This window comes from Cydia fagiglandana, chromosome 7, assembly GCF_963556715.1.
Source record: "Cydia fagiglandana chromosome 7, ilCydFagi1.1, whole genome shotgun sequence".
Taxonomy (NCBI): Eukaryota; Metazoa; Arthropoda; class Insecta; order Lepidoptera; family Tortricidae; genus Cydia; species Cydia fagiglandana.
In genome coordinates this window covers 17,301,182-17,322,731 of record NC_085938.1, presented here as the reverse complement: position 1 = coordinate 17,322,731, position 21,550 = coordinate 17,301,182, and the positions used below count along the sequence as shown (strand labels likewise).

The 21,550-nt window shown below is 35.9% G+C and overlaps 1 protein-coding gene across 8 annotated transcripts in view; it reads left to right on the top strand.

The window, feature by feature from the left end:
• Positions 1-21,550, top strand: part of LOC134666050 (polypyrimidine tract-binding protein 2) — a 652,404-nt gene that overhangs the window by 512,582 nt on the left and 118,272 nt on the right. Inside the window, exon 1 of one of the 8 annotated variants that reach the window (XM_063523159.1) lies at positions 822-998. The exons of the other annotated variants lie outside the window; for them this stretch is intronic. Within the exon in view, the coding sequence (XP_063379229.1) occupies positions 927-998 (72 nt within the window). The 5' untranslated portion in view covers positions 822-926. Of the gene's footprint in view, positions 1-821; positions 999-21,550 lie in introns of those variants that run through there. 8 annotated transcript variants of the gene reach the window in all.

The window sequence follows — 21,550 nt, the reverse complement described above, 5'->3', positions numbered from 1 at the left end:
CTGGCCTGAGAGTTTCCACTACGATTATTATATGTAACAACCTAACTCCGAGAAAACGGCTCAATGCTCGTTAGAAAGAATGATAAAAATATAGAGGCAGCCATTCGTGTAATGTAAAAGCGAGATAGACTGTGCGACTGATGCTTGCACTCTAACGCTTAAGGCTTATTTGGATTCAGAGTACACCAGCATTACTGTACCTAGATCATGTAGTAAGTAAATAAATGTTGCGATAAAATGACCGTTTTAAAGGGTCCTGCAATGGTCCTGCAGGAATTCAGTAGGCAGCATTACTGCTGCAGTATTGCGGCGCGACTTTGCTGCTGCAAATGTCAAAATAGATGTTGCTACTCGAACGTATGACATTTGTGGCAGCAATGTCGCGCCGCAATGCTGCAGCAGTAATGCTGCCGACTGCATTGCTGAAGCCGAACCATACCTTTCTATAGTCCGACAAAAAATTGTAGAAAATTATTGAGGGCGCCACTTCCATCGTAACTGTCACATTTTTGACGTAAAATGCTTTATAATGGCAACAATTTAGTATGGATTTTTATTAGTTCCATTTATTTAATTTCTACTATTTTATGTTGATCCATTGAACATGTGTGGAAAGCGTACATGCACGTACACGTTTTACTGTTTTTATAAAAAAAACCTGTCTAAGAAGGTTAAAAAGAAAATAAAATAATGCGTAGGAAACATTAATTGACATTATGGCAAATCTGCAAGTATTCAAAATTTAAAAAAAAAAACGTCGCAGCGAGGTAGTCTTTTATTTTTCACACCGCGGGTACATTTGTTGTGACTTTTGAAATGTCATTCTTCTTTCGCTCGCTTATCTGTTCCTACGATGTGTTTCACTCTTGTTTAAAACAATATTTCTAAACTATTTTCTATAACTATTCTTCTCTTGTGAAGTGAAAATGGTGTTTAGTTTAAGTTTGTCCCGTTTTGGTCTGCGTTACACCCATGATGAGCGTGACTCCGTCGAACAGGTAAGATTTTGTAATATATTTGATAAATGAACAGTATTTTAACATGACAATGTGCTTTAATATCGTTCTTATTGTGTCTTACATAAATTATATCGGCCCTCATTGATCACTTTCGACAACATAATAAATAACGCTACCTGTATTAAGGCAGTACAAAAGATCTGAACTCGTTTAGGAAAAAGCTAAAAACTTACTCATCAATCAATGTTTCGTAACAATAATTTGACGTATGATAGATACAATGTAACAATGTTATAAAAACATTTCCTTTCCCGTAGTACAGTCGCCATCAGATATATCGGAGCGGCCAAGGTGCTCACACATATCTGAGCACGCCTCTATTGTCAAGGCGTTAGAGTGCGTGTTCAGGTATTGTGAACACCTTGGCCGCTGCGATATATCTGATGGCGACTGTACGTGTGAGTATTTTGAGATGATTGGAAGTATATTTATATTGACAATATTGACATACCTATATTTTTGTTTTTGATTATATAGAATATTTTTAAATAATTTTTCGATCAGTCATTTTATTAAAACCAAAAATAAATATTGTATTGTAATTCGGGCGATTTTCCGCAACTCGACGACTGGCGCCTATTTTGCGTGATAAATATTATTCGTAGAAGTAGTTTAAATAAACTTAGTATTTAACAAGAATTTGGTGATTTTTTTTCTTTAATATTATGAATATATTTGTAATCCTTTATGTGATTGCTTCTCTCAATAAACTGTCATCTTTTAAAATAAAAATGTATCGGTATTGTATCGTCGCATACTAATTCGATATTTGTTTTAAGGCGAAGCGGGCAAGTATATAAATAATTTCCGAAATACAAAGTAACTTCAGGTATTGCAATTCAAAGTATCTTATTCCTGTGCCAAATTTCACCCAAATCTGTTCAGCCGTTTTAACGACACCAGTACAAACCTTTACATGCAAACTTTTCTCGTTCACCTGTAGTAAAACTTCACTTAAACATTTCCCGTCACAACACAACCCACCTAATACACTAACTAACGGCGCGATTCGGGAAATGAATTAGACATTCACTGGATATGAAGTAGTAAAGATATGTGACGTTTCACGGTAAATGGTACCTTATGGCGGGCTGGCGCTTACGCTATTATTAACGTCGCTCTAATTTTCAGTCGGTGCAATGGTACCATTTGCCGTGGAACGTCACATATCTTTACTATTTCATATCTAGTGCATCTCCAATTCATTTCCCGAATCGCGCCGTAACACTAAGTTTATATCTCTTCATACCAGGCCGCGTAGCCAAGATGCCGATCGCTTACGCTCCGTAGCGATCGAAACGCAACTGTCACTGTCGCACTAATATGGAAGAGTGATAGAGAGACATAATGGTTTTCGTTGTCGAAGCGATAGCGATTGTAACCTTGGCTAGGCCGCCAGATCCGTCGCGTCACGCTATAAGCATCAATCACTAAATGGTTGTGTTGGCAACACCTGAGAAGTGTTTCTGAGCATTAGCTGCAAGCTGTAGCCTGTAGCACTTTTACGTCGCCGTATACTTTTGTGTTCACGTGTTCACGCTAGTCATGTTGCTCCCGAGTTGTTGCAATTGCAAAAAGAGTCACAACCAGTATACACTGACCAGTGGAAACGGGTCCACTTGTATGGAAAAAACATTAAACCATAGTGTGGAACATATACAATATGGTCTCGATAAACATACATAGTCTCTCAAAATCATAACCCTTAATTTTTGGGTTTGTCATAGTAAATTTCAAAGATATATGCCATATGCCTCGCTCAGTATATAATTTTATGTGTTAACCTTATTTATAATTATGATACAATAACTATTATAAACTGACAGTTCTTGATCGTCACCTTTTAGTATGTAAAGTAATGTTGCGAGACGCACAGGAAACATGCCTTCAAACACATACATACATACATATAATCACGCCTATTTCCCGGAGGGGTAAGCAGAGACCACGGATTTCCACTTGCTACGATCCTGACATACCACTTTCGCTTCCTTCACATGCCTTCCAAAAACTATTTTTTTTACTATGCGTCTCAATATTTTGTTATATATCGTCAGCATTTGCGATTTTAAAACCAATACCAATTGAAATACAGGATAAAATATCCTCCAAATATGAAAACGTTTGCCGTTATTCTAGAATTCCCGCAAGCCGTAATTCGTTTCTCCTTTGATTTTCATGATAGTTATATAGGCAATATATTTTAACTAAATTAGTTGTTAAGATTCATGAATAAGAGGGACAACTACACTGGTTTTCCCGGCTCGTACCTGCGTCCAGCAGGCAATGTGGTAGTTTGTGGCGTTCACACGGCGGTAAGTAAAACAAATGGAGACGTTTTCCGTTTCGAGAGTTTGCTTCTTGTGTGGGTGTTAGTTCTTGCTAGGATTATTTTGTGTGCGATAAGTTTTAAGTATATGACAGATGTGCACTACTTGCAAAATTGTAATACACCTATAGGAATTTGAATAAGTATCATTACGTAGTTATTTGCACACAACAATACATAGTACTGACTGATCATTCAGCTTTTAAAATAATTACAACAAACAGTTTATTTCATAATAATGTGCGTGTATCACAATATGTATGTCTAAATATTATAACAAATTAATGAATGTAGCTCTTGAAAACACCAATTTAAAACGAAATGCTAGTTTATATTTAAAACGAACTGGCCCTTTTTAAGGTTGTGTCACGCCAAAAAGCTTTTTAAGCCGTATTTAAGATATATTATACTCATTGGGAAAAAAATTAATACAATAGGTCAACAATAATTAATAATTATAGGACAGCTCCAAAGAACAATAATAATTAATTATAGCCGGGAACATCGTTATCTAATTAGGACAATGTAATTTAATATTACTGTCTCAATGCGACGGAATTAAACGCACTAACTACCGCGTACAATGTAATAATTGTAGATAATTAACTGATATTGTATGCACGTATTGCACGTCCCGGAGGATGCTGCATTACCCTGATCTTCGATGCATTAAGAATGCATAGCCAATATTGATAATCAAATCTAATTATTGATACATGACGTTACTCGTGTTGAAATATTGTATTTATTATTTGTTATTCACAAACGGTTTAAAAAAAAACCGGGCAAGTGCGAGTCGGACTCGCGCACGAAGGGTTCCGTACCATAAAGCAAAAAAAAAACGGAAAAAATGCAAAAAGAAAACGGTCACCCATCCAAGTACTGACCACGCCCGACGTTGCTTAACTTTGGTCAAAAATCACGTTTGCTGTATGGGAGCCCCACTTAAATCTTTATTTTATTCTGTTTTTAGTATTTGTTGTTATAGCGGCAACAAAAATACATCATCTGTGAAAATTTCAACTGTCTAGCTATCACGGTTCGTGAGATACAGCCTGGTGACAGACAGACGGCCAGACGGACGGACGGACGGACGGACGGACGGACGGACAGCGAAGTCTTAGTAATAGGGTCCCGTTTTACCCTTTGGGTACGGAACCCTAAAAACAAGTCGTACAGGGAATTCGAAGTTTAGTCATTCGATATGTATCCGATATGATATATGATACTGATCTCTCAGAATCAAAAGTGACGTTTTTGGTTGAAGAAATGTTACTTTTGACACTAACAGATTAGTATTATATCGGAAACAGATCGAATAGGTACCTATATAAAACTCGAATACACCTGTCAGATAGTTTGTATGAATTCATGCGAAAATTTCAATTGTTAACTGTCATTTTAATGATACTGACAAAATTAATTTCTTAGTAAAAATTACTTATTTCGCATTACCCATATTAGACAAAGATATCGCAACACATCTTTATTCCTAAATATAGTGTAATATGTAGTTAATAAAATATTGTGGCATTACTTGGCAGTCGGGATCTTTAGGGTATGACTGTACCAATGAATTAGAGTTGTAAGGATACATTTCTTGTTTTTTGTAAATAGTTTTTTTAAATCTGCAATAAATCAAGCTATTTTTATCGGATATTGGTATTTTCTCCATTCAATTAGTTTTATTAGTCCAAAAATAGAATATTCCCATCCCGTGTTTTCGACGTCGACAAATAAAATAAACCAATATATATCCGGACCGTATCAAATATTTTATTTGCATTCCATACAACATGAAAAGTGCAATCCGAAAAGGAACATAATCCGGCTAGTGGGTTTGTTAGTACACAAAAGTCATAGCAAACATAAATCAAACAGCAGTGGAAGTCCGGAAATTGATACCGCTCTGACGGACCCGGTGTTTCCAAAGTACGTGTATACCAAGTATAGGTGAGCTAGTCTTTATACGTGTACTGTGTGTCTAGAATGTCGTATATACACGAGCGGTTTTGTACAGTCCTGGGAATATTCAAGACTCAGGGGAATGTAACGCATTATACACAGATACTAATGAAAATAAATACACATCCCCTGTACCCAAATTTACTCCTAGGGCATTGTAGCAAATATAATAAACCCACAACATATCAATAACAATGCAATAATGCATGCTCTCGAAAAATAAAAGGTTAAATACAAGGATTTCGATTCTTTTATTAGCATTTTTAGGGTTTTGTATAAATTCCATTCGAGATTTGTCTAAATTCATGAAACAATGATACATTGAAATAAATACTAAATGAAAATTCGTTTTCATGTTGTTATCGTCTGTAATGTTTGGTAGTGTTTTCAAAAAGAGAGGAATGCGCCCATTGGGGAACGTAACGGGAACGTAAACTATGACCTCAGCGCATCACTACCAAGTGATATACACCATTTTGGCCTCTGACGGTATATCTACTTATACATAGAAAGTTATGGAAGCTTAGTGCCCTGTCGCTATAACCGGAATCGCTTTTAGCGAAGCAACTTTGTCCATCTGAACTGCTGAATAATGTAGATGAGGAATGCTGTTTGGTTTCATCAGTTAGTTGATTTATTAAGCTAGCATCAGAAATGTTTTAAATATATTAAAAGACTGGTGTGATCTAGTGGCATATACTGACACATGCCTACTATTTCAACGTAATGCGTGCTTTTAGGATTTCATTAGACTTACAAAATTATGTATATTTTGTAATGTAGGTACTCGAATTTATGACATTTGAGGAGTTAAACCTCGTGGTGTTTCAGTGTTGTTTTCAAATTTATTACTATTTAAGAGAGTTTTCTCCTCACCATTCAACGTTCATACCTGTATGTAAATAATGTACATAACATTTAATGTTTGTAAAATATTGTTTACTTCCGTACCGATAAACAAGATAACATTTTATTGTCATAATTAATAATCAGAACACCATGCATACCTACCTGAAAATTCGAAAATACCTACGACTAATAATAAATTTCGCTGCAGCGCCAAGATTCTTTAGCAAAATGAAATTGTTATACAAGTATTGTTATATTTCATTCGAAACCGTTGTTTTCGTGTTTATTTGATCAGTTAATGAATGCGTCTGATGCTAAGTACTGCCGCCTATATATAGGGGTAAAAACTGCCAACTGAGCACTAAAGAGGGCGCCTCTGGACTTTTCGTAAAAGTACATCGAATTATTCGAACTTTGATGGAAACAAGACACCTGATCTGAAATGCTAATCGGTGTATTTTTCTGACACTTTAGTTATTTTATCTACTATGTGGGAACGGCGCCATCTACAATGAAAGTTAATTTAAGAAGTTAAGATAAGAAGAACGTTTCCCAAACATAAATAAAAACCTTGTTATATAGTAAACAAGTAAATAATAAAATGTGACGATTTGAAAAGGATTATTTTGGACATTTCTATTGTCTGACTCATATTTTAAACAGATCCAATCACTAGAATTCGAATGGCCTAAAAGTTCCGACATAAAAAGTTCTTGGTGTAAAAAAATGGGTCAAAAACACTTACTGACTTCATTTTTACCATCGCCAACTGTTCGCGAGTTTCTTTCAAATTCCAGTAACTGATACTGTGGAGGACATTAAACTTTAATGCACCAACAATATTCCCTGCCTGAGTATCGTAAAAACTTCGCCCACTGCTCATAGAGTCGTGGCCGTAAGCGGACGACATGATGCACTTTGACATTGTTTTAAAGTAAATTCCGATACTAACTTGAATGACAATAAGTCTCGCTTTTTAAGACCCCGGAGACACGAATTTCGAACAAAGTTTAATTTGTATTTTAGTAATTCCTAGACGAGGTAGCGTGCGATAGGAAGATTTCAATGCAAGTTTAATAGTCACTCCATTTAAATGATTTGTAGATAAGTTTCTATGTCAATTTGGGTCATGAAACTTATTACTTAGCAAGTTAATAGAATTTCTTAGCAATATTTACCTTGTACCTGGATTAATAAATGGCCTGTTTAATATCAAACAGCAAACAAAATAATATCTTCGACGTTTCAAATAGATATGAAGTTTCTACGGAGCATGTTCGTTATTCTTTGTCCACTGTTTCAACGGTTGTCTTTCACAACAAACTTAATTATAAGTTGTTTCTCAATTTAGGTATGAAATAAGCAAAAATTAAACTTAACAGTTTTGAATGATTTGAGTTTTACTAGACCTATATCGACCGGGATATGACCCGATCCCGGGCGATATAAGTCTAGTAAAACTGAAACTTGTTTTAAAAAAAATACTACTATGCTATCAAGAAAAAAATAGCTTTGCTATCATGGATGGTACAGAATTTTCAAAATTCTCCGACAATATATTTAGTGTAAAACGGTAACGATCGCCCCCAAAGTGCAGACTGCAGTCGAAAAACTTACAGAGCACCTGCTTCTGCTATAACCTAACATTTATGTTGCTATCGACTCACGATGTCGAGTTTTACCAAATCGTTACGAACTGATGAAGCGTATAGCATCTCTGTTATAGTTATAACTAAAACGACTGATTATGACCAAAATATATGCTCACTTTTTATTGTGATTGACGTCTGTATATACAGTATTGTATATACAATTCATTATTATGTTTTGTTGAATCAAAACCTTTACTAAATTCTTTTTTAAAGTCAACGGATATGGCTAAAGCAGCTACACTGTACAGTCCAACAAATCTCCACTAGCGTGCCACGGATTAACTCGCAGCTCACATTCCGCGTGCTCAGTAGTTACGGGCCTAGTAATTGGCATTCACTGCGCTGGACGCCACGGAAATTAAAAATGATTGTACTGTCTGTACTGTACGCAAACTGACACTTGAAAGTGAAGGCTTGTTGGGAAAGGAAGATGCACTGAAATCAATTTTCTTACGAGTCTTCACGAGTTTTTGGTACATTTTCAAGCGGTTACTGTTTTTATGCAATAATTTTTACGTAAGAATACCGCTAGGTATGTTGCAAGTTTCAGTGCAAGTCACAAATCGGTGTTAAAAGTTTTGCCGTAAAAAGATTGCAATTTTTATTTAATATAAGTAATAATTGGGTCAATACTTCTTGAAAAATATTGTTGGTACCGTTACTCATCATAGACAAACTTGACAATGGAAAGTGAAGGCACGTTTGCAAATTAACAAACGAGATTCACAATCAAACCCCCGTAATTACATTGTTAATATTTACAATGACTGAAAGTTTAAACATGCAAATTGTACACTTTTCCAACGAATCGTGTTGTTAAAAAGCGGCGGACAAAGGCAGCGCGTAAATGTTTACCCGACACATCGGTCGTTGTGTGCATCAATTAAAAATATATTACTTGCTGGGTTGACTTCCGTCCGTTCGGAACGCTGGGTCGGTGGTCTCATGCCCAAATGTCGTATCTCCATATGAGTTCTTATGAAAACCGGCTTTTGTTTAATGCAGCTTGTGCAGTCCGCTCAAGCGCAGAATATTCAGAACGAACACACTGCAGGCCGGTGCGTTGTTACTGTTCTTCGGTACCGAATACTGATAGAATTCTTAACAGCATGTTTACATTTTAATAGGGCTAGAAAGCCTGTTATATCGGCTAGTATGTATAATTGTTGCAGTTTCATATATGGCAAGATAGTAAATGAACTTATTTACTTACGACGAATGAAGTCCAAAGTGTCGCGTCTTTAAATATCCCGTTTGTTCCACTTCATTTCCCCTCCCGCACATTTTACCTACGTTAAAGAATAATAGAATGTACATGTATCGCTAGCTTTGTATGTTTAGAATAGCCCCAGGTGATGCGTTTGCATCGCCATCACAAATGCACAGTACACGGTAGCTTGCAGCGATAATTTTTATTCGCTCAAATAAACATACTTGCGCAACTTTTATCTGAGCCGTTCGACTGGTGATGTTCTGTAGCCGAGTGAATATTCCCTAAGCTGCTGCATGATAGCGTTTTTATCACCTGTCATGTCATCCGTCACTTTTGCACTTACATACTTGTTAGAACGTGACAGACGATAGAAAGCCGACAATCTTAGTATTCTAAAGCCTACAGGGGAATATTGAAGACGATGACAACAAGAAAATACATGCACACCGCGTCGACATTTTTATTCTAAGAATAAAAATAGAAAAGAATAGAATAGAATTTAGTTATTTGTGTTCATCTACTTAATGCACGATATTATTGATCACGAAAACATTATTGCACAACGTCTTTAAATACTTTAAACTGTAATTAAATATTAATTAAGTTTGTAGATAGCCTTGTTCCGGGAATATTGAAATATTGGGAATTAACTTTCAAAGCCGATTCATGTTTATTGATATGGTATCGTAAACGCACACATTACGCTTTATAACTTAAAGATTTTCTTTAATTTATTATTCATATTTCCTCTTGATCTCATAATCAAAATAAATAGGCATTCTTAACTAGCAAATATCAAACATCCTAGTCTAGACTTGTAAGTACATAGGTACTTATGCATTTCTTTTTCTGTTATTTTTTTAACTTTATGGTGCACACAATAAATAATATTACTTACTGAATTACCTTACACCAACGTAATTTAAATCGAAACCCCCTTATTATTTAAGTACGGGAACGTTACAAGAAATATTCGCGCGTAAAAAATATGCCTCCGAACGGCACATCACTACATTCGAATCGTTATTTGAATATGAATTCCGTTTGTGTGACATATTTTTATTTTTCATGTACGTTAAACGACCGATCATAGTCCATCAGTCAATTTGCCGCGGCCCAATCTGTATTCTAAATTGGGTCGATTCATGCCGTCGACAACTTTTGAATATAGTTGGACTGTATAACTTTCGTTCCAAATTCGAAAGCCATTCTAGTGTTATTCATAGGTTGAAATTTGAAAATTTGTGTTTTAATCCAGTAACTTTGTCGAATTTTGTAACCTGGCTGTTTTGCGTCAAATCCGGTAGTTCTGATTCCATATAAATTTCCTACCTAACCCTTATATTATAGCTAAGAACCGATGTAAAATTATAAAATTTTGAAAGGATTTATCTCGGAAAATATTAGATGTACAGAGACAATTCTAGTGTCTTATTATAGCAAATTTAGTCTACTTTAAAAACGCCCTAGGAAGTTACTACCAAACACTAGTACTTTAGGGTTATAATCGTCCAAATCTAAAAAAAAATTGCGGTTTATTCGATTTTTGACAAAGTTGCGTTAGGCGCTCGAGGTCACAAACTTGGATTATTCATTGAGCCAACATCATAAACAAGCCTACAAAAAATCAGAACTACCGGATTTGACGCAAACGCAAAATGTATAATTTTACTGTATTATTACCTACGTTAAAACATTCAACCGTTTATATTTGAACCGGTGCAATTTTTTTTTAATTAAGTATTTTTTTCGACTATGTTTAGTTTGTTTTCTATGTGTAACTATGGTACGGCTAACGGATACGACTAATATGTTTATGTAATTCGAATCATTGTGGAAATAGGTTTTGTACAAAGTATACATAATATTACTAAGTAACAGGTCACTTTCGTAAAACAAATACCTTTTCACGAGGCAAAGGTAGTAAACTAAGATCCTAAAGTTGTATAAAAGTTGTTCAGTCAAAACATAGAGTGGTAGGTGGCAGGTTGCGGTGATTTATTACACTTCTCAAACTGCTGCGGCTGCACCCGCCATACTGCACTATTCGTTACTAACTATTTTAGCCGGTAAGTAAACACTGTTTTCGAGTAGCCAGACTAACTGCAAATAATCAATTTCTAGTCTAAGCGAAGAAGTAGATTCATTGAGAAATAAGCATGAAAACAAGTACCTAAAAAGCTTTAAAAACTGTGGACTTGACTATTTATTTAACAAACACCTCTCTTTTCAAAAGTTAAAGTGATACTTATGTCAACCCGATTTTAAAATGAATCGTATGACATCTCATTCATCAATATACTTGTAGGTACCTTTCTTAGTGTCAAGTGTAAATCGCATGGTGGCCCTCATAATAAAAATACATGTGCATACAGCGAGTAGCAAAATTGGATCCACTTTATGAATGAATTCCATTCATTATTTTGCCGTTTGTTTATTGTTGTTGTTGTTTGCCACCTCCGTTGAATAAAAAATGTATTTATATTGAAGCATTGTTCATTTACTTTAGAGTCGCATAATACCATAGGCTGCAAATGGCGCAAGATAGGAGTGCCAGGAAGAAAGTGGTATTAAGCGTTGGTAATCACGACCCTCAGCAATGAGGATACGACTGGAAAGAAGAAATACCATAAGATATTATTGTCCTGTCATAAAAGTAAAAGGAAATAAATATTTCTTCTTCTTTAGGTGCCATATCCTCTACGGATGTCGGCTACCACAGTCCGGAACTCTTCTCTATTCGCAGCTTTTCAATTCTGTAAAAAAAACTGCGGTTCAATTATATGTATATACCCAAAAATAATTCAATTACTGTAAACCCTAAAGAAATACCCCTCCAATTCTTAAACCGATTTCCAAAGCTCGTTATTTTCTTTAAACAAGTAAACTTGATAAAAAAAATCATTGTCTCTCTGTGGTAATTCTAGCGTTAAGGGGTGTTTGCCGGCCTCCCCTCTATTTGACGGTAAATTAGTGGGATTGCGCGCTCATTTCCTATTTGTTCACGGCACCTAATAGGGACATTGATTTCTGAAAGGTTGTATTTTCAGGGATATTGTTACTTACCTAACGTGTAATATTATAACAATAACATCCTAGTGATATTTATAGTGTATGATTTGTTAGCTGTACGTCCAATACACAGTTCGTCCAAATCGTAGTTCGTCCATAACATTAGATGATAGCATATATTATACGTTCCGATTCGAACTTTAAAATACGTCAAATATTACGTCTCTACGATATGGATGAGATATGTCAGTGTCAAAAGCGACGTTTTTGTTTGAAGAAATGTCACTTTTGACACTGACTAATCTGATCAATATCGTATCTAGACCTAATATTTAATCTATCTTAAGTTCGAATCGGGCAGATAGTTTGAAACTTATATTTATATAAACTCATAGAACAACCACCTACTGACCTGGATAAAAACAGCTAATATGGTGAAATGGGATTATGATAGTAAGGGAATCACACCATCCTTCTTTTTAGTGCATTTTTCCGGGTAACAATTTCCTGTAGGCACTTAAAACAGTTAAAGGTAGAAACTAGTCTACCTAATAGTACATCTCTATACCATATTTCACCGAAATACTTTCAGGTGTTTTTTCGTAATCAAGCAACCGACACCCAAAACATTAATAATATTATCGGGACACCGATAATACATCGTAATTTTTTCTTATATGGAGGACATTATCCATTTTATATGAAGGCCACCTCCGATAATCCAGATATATGATGGTAGATTCTAATATATCAACTTTTGTCACGTTATCGATTATGTATGTATTATGGGCCAAGTTGACAGATGTAAACAAAAAGCGGCCAAGTGCGAATCGGACTTGCATACTGAGGTTTAGGTACCATTACATTTTTTGTGATATTTTTTCCCTTTTTTTGGCGAGTCTAGCATTCGTTTTGCCGACTTTTCTACATATTCGCTAAGTAGTTTTTATCACACCATGTTTAATATTTATATTGCACCATTATAGAGAAAGATCACAAACACAGTTTCTTATTTATAAGGGATGGGGTTCGTTTATATTTATTTATATTTTATTATAGCTGCAATAGTAGGTAATTAAAGTAATACGTCTATTGAAGTGAATAACACGAACCGTAATAGACTGTTAAATGGTGGCTATTCAACTGTCTACTACGGGTCGGTATATTCAGCCTACTGACAGACAGACCTACAACGGAAGCTTAGTGGGGTCAGGCATGGCGTACTCCGCGATTTCGTCGCGTCGCATCAAGTAGCTACAAGTACATCCGTCCCACACCAATTTTGGTGGCTAGCCATAGGCCGCGCGTGGCGCTTGCGCCATCTACGCGTCATATCTGTCCTAATCGTAACAGACGCGTTTTGTTAGAGATCTTCTGTACCTAGTACTATTATTTTATTCTGTGGTGGGGTTTCGCCCTTCGGCCAAGGAACCCAACAAACCGACGACAATACGCCGACAATAATACCCCAAGGCACAGCGACTTGTTTACACGAATTTCACGAGAAAAGCCGCATATTTTAAACCATCCGTTCTCCGATATGTTTATCTTGGTCTCATCTCGATATATTCGTCGGGGAAAGCGGCAGCCTTCCTTATTGCTTTCGACTTTAATCTCTAGTCGATATTTAAAGTCCTGTTTGTCTTCCATGACTGTTTGAATTATGGCCATACTACTGTGGATTTCTATACCTATCTGTTATTTACAGATCGAAGTAATTGGGTAGAAAAGACACGCGATCAAGTTATAGGTATTCTTGGAATTAAAGAGCTTGCCAAATGTCCTAACAAGAACTTTAAAATAATTTAAAGTTATCAAATTTAGTTTTTTGTTGGTTCATTTGCAGAATTTATAATATGCCGCACGAAATAATTAACTTTTTCTTAGGCTTTAATAAAAACATAAAATAAAATAAACTTTTGTTACTTGTCAAATTTACTAAAAATACATCTGCCTTTTGCCTTACATTCCAAAGACGCTGAATGACGTTATATAAGTATTTTCTATTTAAAAGATCTTAAAAAAAATACAGGTGCAGAAATTAGTGTTCACCTCCTAAGTAAAATAATAAAACTACGTGTGTAACAAACACGCTGTTCTGTCCGCTGTTGGCTTTTCATCAGCATGGTAATCGTGTAAAAATATTGGTTGAACCATGGCGCACCTGCCTAGAATTAAATAAAAATAACCGGCAGACGGGAATGAGCTGAATGTGTAATTTTTGTCGGAGCGTTTAGCGTATCAAACGCGGGTAGTTTATTTATCTACACGGCGTGTGCGCCTAACATAGAGGTACAATAATATAGAGATGACACGGGAGAGGGGCGAAACGACCGAACGAGATGCACTGGAAACTTCAGTAGGAGTAGCAGAGAAAGCGGTATTATTGCTTGTCCTTGTCACAGTCTCACTTTTTGTTTGTTCCCCACCAAAAATTTAGTATGGTTTATGGTGGGCAACAAATAACCCGACCGAATTACGTAGATTGTTTTTGGTATGTTGTCAGACATCAAACATCAAACATCAAACATCAAATATTTTGTCGCTCACGGAGGCACGCGTATAGCTCATCTATGTAATACTAGGTCTATGGCGCCTAATCGCGCTGGGATGTAGACTAAACCTTATAGACTTCGTATGTGGGCGGCGACTTACAACATTCGGAATTACGTTTCAAAGACTACGAGACCGTCTGTCTAAATGTTGGCTATGTTAAAAAACGTTTTCTTATTTTTTAACCGACTTCCATTTCATAGAAGGAGGAGGTTCTGTATTCGGTTGTGGCTATTTTTTTTTTTTTTTCTATGTACGTTCACCGATTACTCCGACATCCGTAGTCCGATTTGAGTAATTCTTTTTTTGATCGAAAGGAGCTACCTCCGAGTTAGTCCCATTTTAATTTGGTTCTGTTCTGATGATGGGATCCATGAAGAATTGAGGGAACTCCTCAAATTTTAAAGGCACATGCATGGTGATTTGAGTGTTTTCTTAAGCAACTCGAGCATTTTCTCCCGAAAACCACCACTTTGATGAAGTAGACCTGATGATGATGATTGTTTTGATGATAATGATGATGATTTTTTAAATGTAGTACGTTCACCGATTACTCCGACATCCGTAGTCCGATTTGAGTAATTCTTTTTTTGTTTGAAAGGAACTACCTCCGAGTTGGTCCCATTTTAATTTGGTTCTGTTCTGATGATGAGATCCATGAGGAATTGAGGGAACTCCTCAATTTTTAAAGGCACATGCATGGTGATTTGGGTGTTTTCTTAAGCAACTCGAGCATTTTCTCCCGAAAACCACCACTTTGATGAAGTAGACCTGATGATGATGATTGTTTTGATGATAATATTGATGATTTTTTAAATGTAGTATGTTCAGCGATTACTCCGGCACCTGTGATCCGAATTGAGTAATTCTTTTTTTGTTTGGAAGGAGTTGCCTCCTAGGTGTTTTCGTATTATTTTTGGTTCTGGTCTGATGATGGAATCCATGAGGAACTGAGGGAACTCCTCAGTTTTTAAAGGCACGTGTAAAGTGATTTCGGTGTTTTCTAAAGTAACTCAAGCATTTGCTTCCGAACACCGCCAGTGCAAGTGTAGCCTTACCACGAGTTTGACATTGACATATTCGCTAAGTTAGCGACGCTAACGTCTTCGTAACTAACTTTTTATGCATCTCGCTCGCACTAATATGCCAATACGAGCGAGATGCAAAGAAAGTAAGTTACACACACGCTAGCGAATAAATCAATGTCAAACTCTTGGAAAGCTGGTAAGGCTACTGATTGGGGGTTAGGGTTAGGAGTTAAGGGGTCGGGGATAAAGGGGTCGGGTAATGGTGGTTGTAGGGCTGCTGGTTCAGGGCCGAGGGGTACATGGATCAGGAGTTGATACGCTGTGAGGTAGAGTGATCGGGGGGGTTGAGAGATTGGGTAACGCATAGACTTAAAATGGATAATATTTTATTTCATCCTTTTTGAAGTCGGTTTTCTTTTTTTTGTAAAAAGTTTTTATATTATTTTAGGTATGGGTTTATTTACAGTTCACTGATGACTCCGTCAACTATGGTTAATGCAACTGGCCTTGTAATTGATTGTAAATATTTGTCATCTTGTTCTTATATGAATTCGTATGGAATGTAAATTTGGAAGATCAAAAGTAAATATAATCGTATAAAATCATAGACCACTCATTCACATACGCCCTGTGGAGCGTTAACAACAACATACTTTACTTGCATTTTACCACGATTGTAATTTAGAACAATTGAGTACTGACGTTTTATTGATATTTGCATTTAATTTAAATCAATACAGTCTGACATTTATGAAGTAAGCAATTGCGCGTTCAGCATGATGCTGGATTATATTATCCGCAAACAAACTGCGGACCGGGGTCGCAAAACTTCTCAATCACACTGGCATAGAGTCGTAGCAGAAATGATACAGATGATACTCGTAACATGATCTCGGTTGTCAGTTTGTTTTGCGGATAGTATACTACCGCGCTATGTTAGGCGTGAATTATACACATACGGCGCGGTGTAGGCGCTCGCCGCTTATAGCTTTCGTACATTTTATATGAAAACGTTTTGAAGCGGCATCATGCCTGCGCCACGCATCTGATGCCGCGCTTCGCCTTACGCCGTTATGTGTATAATCACGCCTCAGGATTGCGAATGATGCATGATGACCGCGTCGTTTATTTGCGCCATCTAGTGTGTAAGATCATTGAGGCGGGAAACAGGCCATTTAGCGGCCGAAATGTGCTACTCAAATTGTCCAGCGGGCCCATGACGGTCGCTTTTATCGGCCGGGAAAAACAACTACACATTCGTTTCTTTTGAAAACATTTGATTCAATGAAGCACTCTGGCAACAAATACGCCATTCTAAGAGTGACATTCCATTTCCAACTGCAGCTGCAATACTGTGCATTTTTCTATGGAAACGCGTCGCTGTCATTGTCAATATTTCCATAGAAAATGAACAGTATTGCAGCTGCAGTTGGAAATGGAATGTCACTTTAACAACGAAAACGTTGTAAAACATATATAAGAATACAAAGCTGACGAAATACCTGATCGTTTTCAATTAAAGATGCGACCTAATGGAATATCAGTACCGACTTACAGTCGATATACCACGGCTCCAATCGACGTGCATTGAAAAGTTATCAACTTTTAAAACAAACAACCAAGTAAAGTAAAATATACTGCTTATTTAATTTTAAAATGCTTATGTTGTCCATATAAATGTACAATTTTGGACACTTTCTATTCGTTTCGGTTGGATACAAACTTTTTTAATCTAATAAGCGTAAAAACATTTATAGTAAATTAAAAACAAAACTAATTAGCTTACAAACTATTTAGCAAATGACCACTATTGAAGTCACAACGCCTTTTCAGGTTTACGGCAGTATGTTAAACGCGCTCGTAAAAGCGGGGGCCATATTTTATGCTGTCCATAAACCGCTAACGGCATTGTATTGAAGAAAACTTTCACATAAAACTAATCTATTCAAGTTACGAGAGTCTCTTAGTTCGTTTTACGCCAGGTATGGTCTCGGTGTCGATATCAAGGATACTATAACAGTCTGTAGATCAACTCGACTACTAGACGAGGTTATAACTCAATTTCAAAACCGATGATGAAAAAATTCTATCTCATTTGTTAAAATCCTGTGAATAAAAGACTAATTTTACTCTGCCGAAATATTTATTTAAGATACATATAACACCGTAATATTTTTTTACATGCAATTGGAAATATTCGTCGGCATTTTTATTGTATACTCGTACGGCACTTAATATTATATACAATTTTAACTAGGTAAATATCGTAATTACCAGATTCCTAAATCAAAATAATCATTACCTATGTACCTTTATTATGATTGAATACTGCGTTACTTTCAGCAATTGGATGGATTGAAAATCGTTCGGAGCAGGTAAACATAAAAAGTAATTCTCTCTGAAATATTTAAGTGACAAAAGTTAACCAAATATTAAGTTTGTACCTAATGCTATTGATTTTTAATATTTATTTGGTATAACTTAAATACTGAATGTTGCCTAGTGGACATGTGCCTTAAAGTGACATTCCATTTCCAACTGCAGCTGCAATACTGTTCATTTTCTATGGAAATTGACAATGACAGCGACGCGTTTCCATAGTAAAATGAACAGTATTGCAGCTGCAGTTGGAAATGGAATGTCAACGTCATTTTTTTAAACCTATATGTATAAACACAAATGATACTTAATTATAATGTTTACAAACGTCGCATGAATGTCATATCAAGAGCCCTCATTAAATTACCTTGAATAGAGCCCTTATTTTGTTGTATATAACAGTGGTAAGACTTATGTTTTTTTATTAACATCACTGGAACAGCATATTATAAAACATGAAACTGCCGTATTCGAACTTCAAGATATTCACAAGAGACGACACGTACTAGATCCATTCTAGATACGTTATAGTTTAGATATCAAGTAGTTCTCTTTAGCAGCGCAATTCGGGCAACCAATGTCACTTTTACGTTAGATAGCGTAAGATATCTATTAGACGTGAATTCTAAGTCATATGTCATATCCTGTGGAAATCGTTCAAGAGTATCTCCAGAATCGCACCAAATGTCAAATTTGACAGGTTCGATCTTAAACATTTCGGTATCGTATCTTGGTGATATCTAATAGATGTCTATTTCAAAATCCGAATCGGGCCCATATTCTATATAAAAACCACGTAGACATATTTGTATTGTTTATAGCAAAGTAAATAGCACAAAGCGATCTGTGCTCGCCTATTTTTATTTGACCTACACGATTCCATTTATTTACGTAAATAAATAAAATATCAAAGGATGGCAAGGGTCTATTTACAATATGCGAATATTTTAGCTGTGTTTGTAAAAGATACGTCCAGTAAATGGATAACTTAGGCAAATAATTATTTTATCCAAAACCTTTATCCTGAAACGAGCAATATTTGTTTTCTGTTCGAAATCGCATTTTCATAAACGATTTGAAATTTGATTTGGACTGACGAAGGTACAAAAAAACTATCTAAGTACGTTTTACATAAAGGATGATTAGTTTTGGTGTTTTATTCAGGTAACAAAAAATATTGAACTAGCATTTTTTCTTCGTAACGTAAAGTTCGACGCAACGCTCGATAGAGTTCAAATTCTTTAAAATGTCTGAATTCAATGAATAACTCTTAAGTACACCTTAATTAAGCAATTGGAACCATATACATATGTATTTATAAACACAACTAAATATAGGCCTCCCACATTAATTCGAGACGATTCGGGTAAAGTTATTTTGAGAGACTACCTACGGTATAGTTTTGGTTCGGTACAGTAAGGTTCGGTTTTGTACTTCCAATTTTCATCCATCAATCAATTTAGACCAAGATTCGTCCCCAAACTAAACCATCTACTAATGAACTACTGCGCAACAACCTCACGAACCGTATTACTTAGTTAAACTGTAGGGCGAAAGGAAGATAAAATTTCATTTATCATTAATGTTAACAAAACAATTAAAGCAATGTAACGTAACGTTTCGATAAATGATGGATCTTTTATATTTAGTACCTCTTATACATGGTTTTGAGGTGTACACGGCAAAGTTCATTTTTTTAAGATAAACATATGAGTGTATTCGAAGTATCAAAATCCCGAAAGTTTTCCAAAGGTTGCCGCAACGTAAAGCGTAAATAATCAACGGGGTAAGCGGGGAGTGAATATTAGACATCGATATTGAAGTTAAATAATGAAGACACTCGATACTTTACGGGCAAGTTATTGCCACGCAATACTTAAAGGATCAACATATTTCGATATAGGTACCCGCTAAGGGTCGCTCGGAAATGTATTTGTGCTGAAACACTCCGGCGGGGCTGGAGTCCGAAAACGCCATTCCTTTTGCAATAAATCTTTATAGACGTGCGGCCGAACTGCTATTCGGTTCTCGGTTTTTATTGTACATAGTCCATAGTTTCCGCGAGCTACAGATGTCGAAAGGGTGCGAACGTGAATAAGTTTGGTGGACGTTTAGTGGTGTGAGGTGCGATTACGGTACTCTATGAAGTTACATATGGACGGTTTGAGGATAATACTATTGTTTTATTGGTTGTTGTCCCGTGTGCGAGTATTCGTAATGTCTTAAATGTTGATTTTTGGGACAGTTTCTCCTTTTCCTCTGGGATAAAAGTTTGAAAGTTCCCCTTTTAGTTGAGGGAATAACAGAGGGGTGTATTGAGTGTGTATTTTTTGCGACAGTCACAGCTGTCGAATAGGTTTTTATTTATTTGAAATTTCGCATGATTCTGTGTGATGATTAAGAAATACAACCTTTAATAATGAATAAAGTTCATTTCTTAAATTTTCATCTCACGACGTATTTTGGTATACCCACTTTAATCCATACTAATATTATAAAGGCGAAAGTGTGCCTGTCTGTCTGTCTGTTACCTCTTCATGCTTGAGCCGCTAAACCGATTTAGTTGAAATTTGGTATAGAGATAGTTTATAGAGTCCCGGGGAAAGACATAGGATAGTTTTTATGTCGGAAATCGTCTCCGAAGAGAGTGCAAAGGGGGGGGGGGTCGAATTGAACTAATAATTGAAATAAGCAATGCGCGAATTGAATGATTTCTATTAGCATTATCCAGGCGCTATACCTACTTTAGCTGCTGTCACTAATTCCACGCAGACGAAGTCGCGGGTAAAAGCTACTAAAAGTATAAAGTATGTAAGTCTACGGAATCTGTGACGTAATTATATTGTAAACAGCAGTGTCCGCAGACCGCGGTCGGCATCAGCTGTTCCTGACACGCACCTCTGTAACTGTAACGTTCGAGGTCGGTTATGAAAAAAGGATTTACCACAATGTAATTAGAGTCATTTTGTTTAAAAGTCTTAAAACTGAAATGAGAATAAACTTGAAATGAATTACTAATTACCACAAACATTTTTGAAGTTTTTTTTAGGACGGGTCAAAATAAGATTATTTGCGCAAACTCAAATAAAATATGATATCTGAAATGAAATGATAATGATGTAAAAATGTATATTCCGTAATATGTATACTAATATTAATATTGAAGCAAATTACCGGACGATGTTGGTGTTATACTTTTTCTTGCACACTTTGTAAATTACTTATTTATGTGTTATTAATTAAGACACACATTTATTTAAAACGATTATACTAACAATTGTCTTTCTTTTGTTACAGGTAAGTGTATATACTCTGACAAGAACACAGGAAGGATTTGCGTTTTATCATCACTGCGCATTAATCCGTATAATCCGTTCATCCATCCGATGGAAGTCTAAGTATGTGAGTTTTATAGTAAATTATTATTTTTAGATTTTGTAAGAAATCAGTCTGAACTATTATAATACTTCATGCTAATAACTACATTCTTGCAACTTAATGAACCAATGAAATTATTTTAATGAAACAATCTAATTGTGTTTTTTAACTCG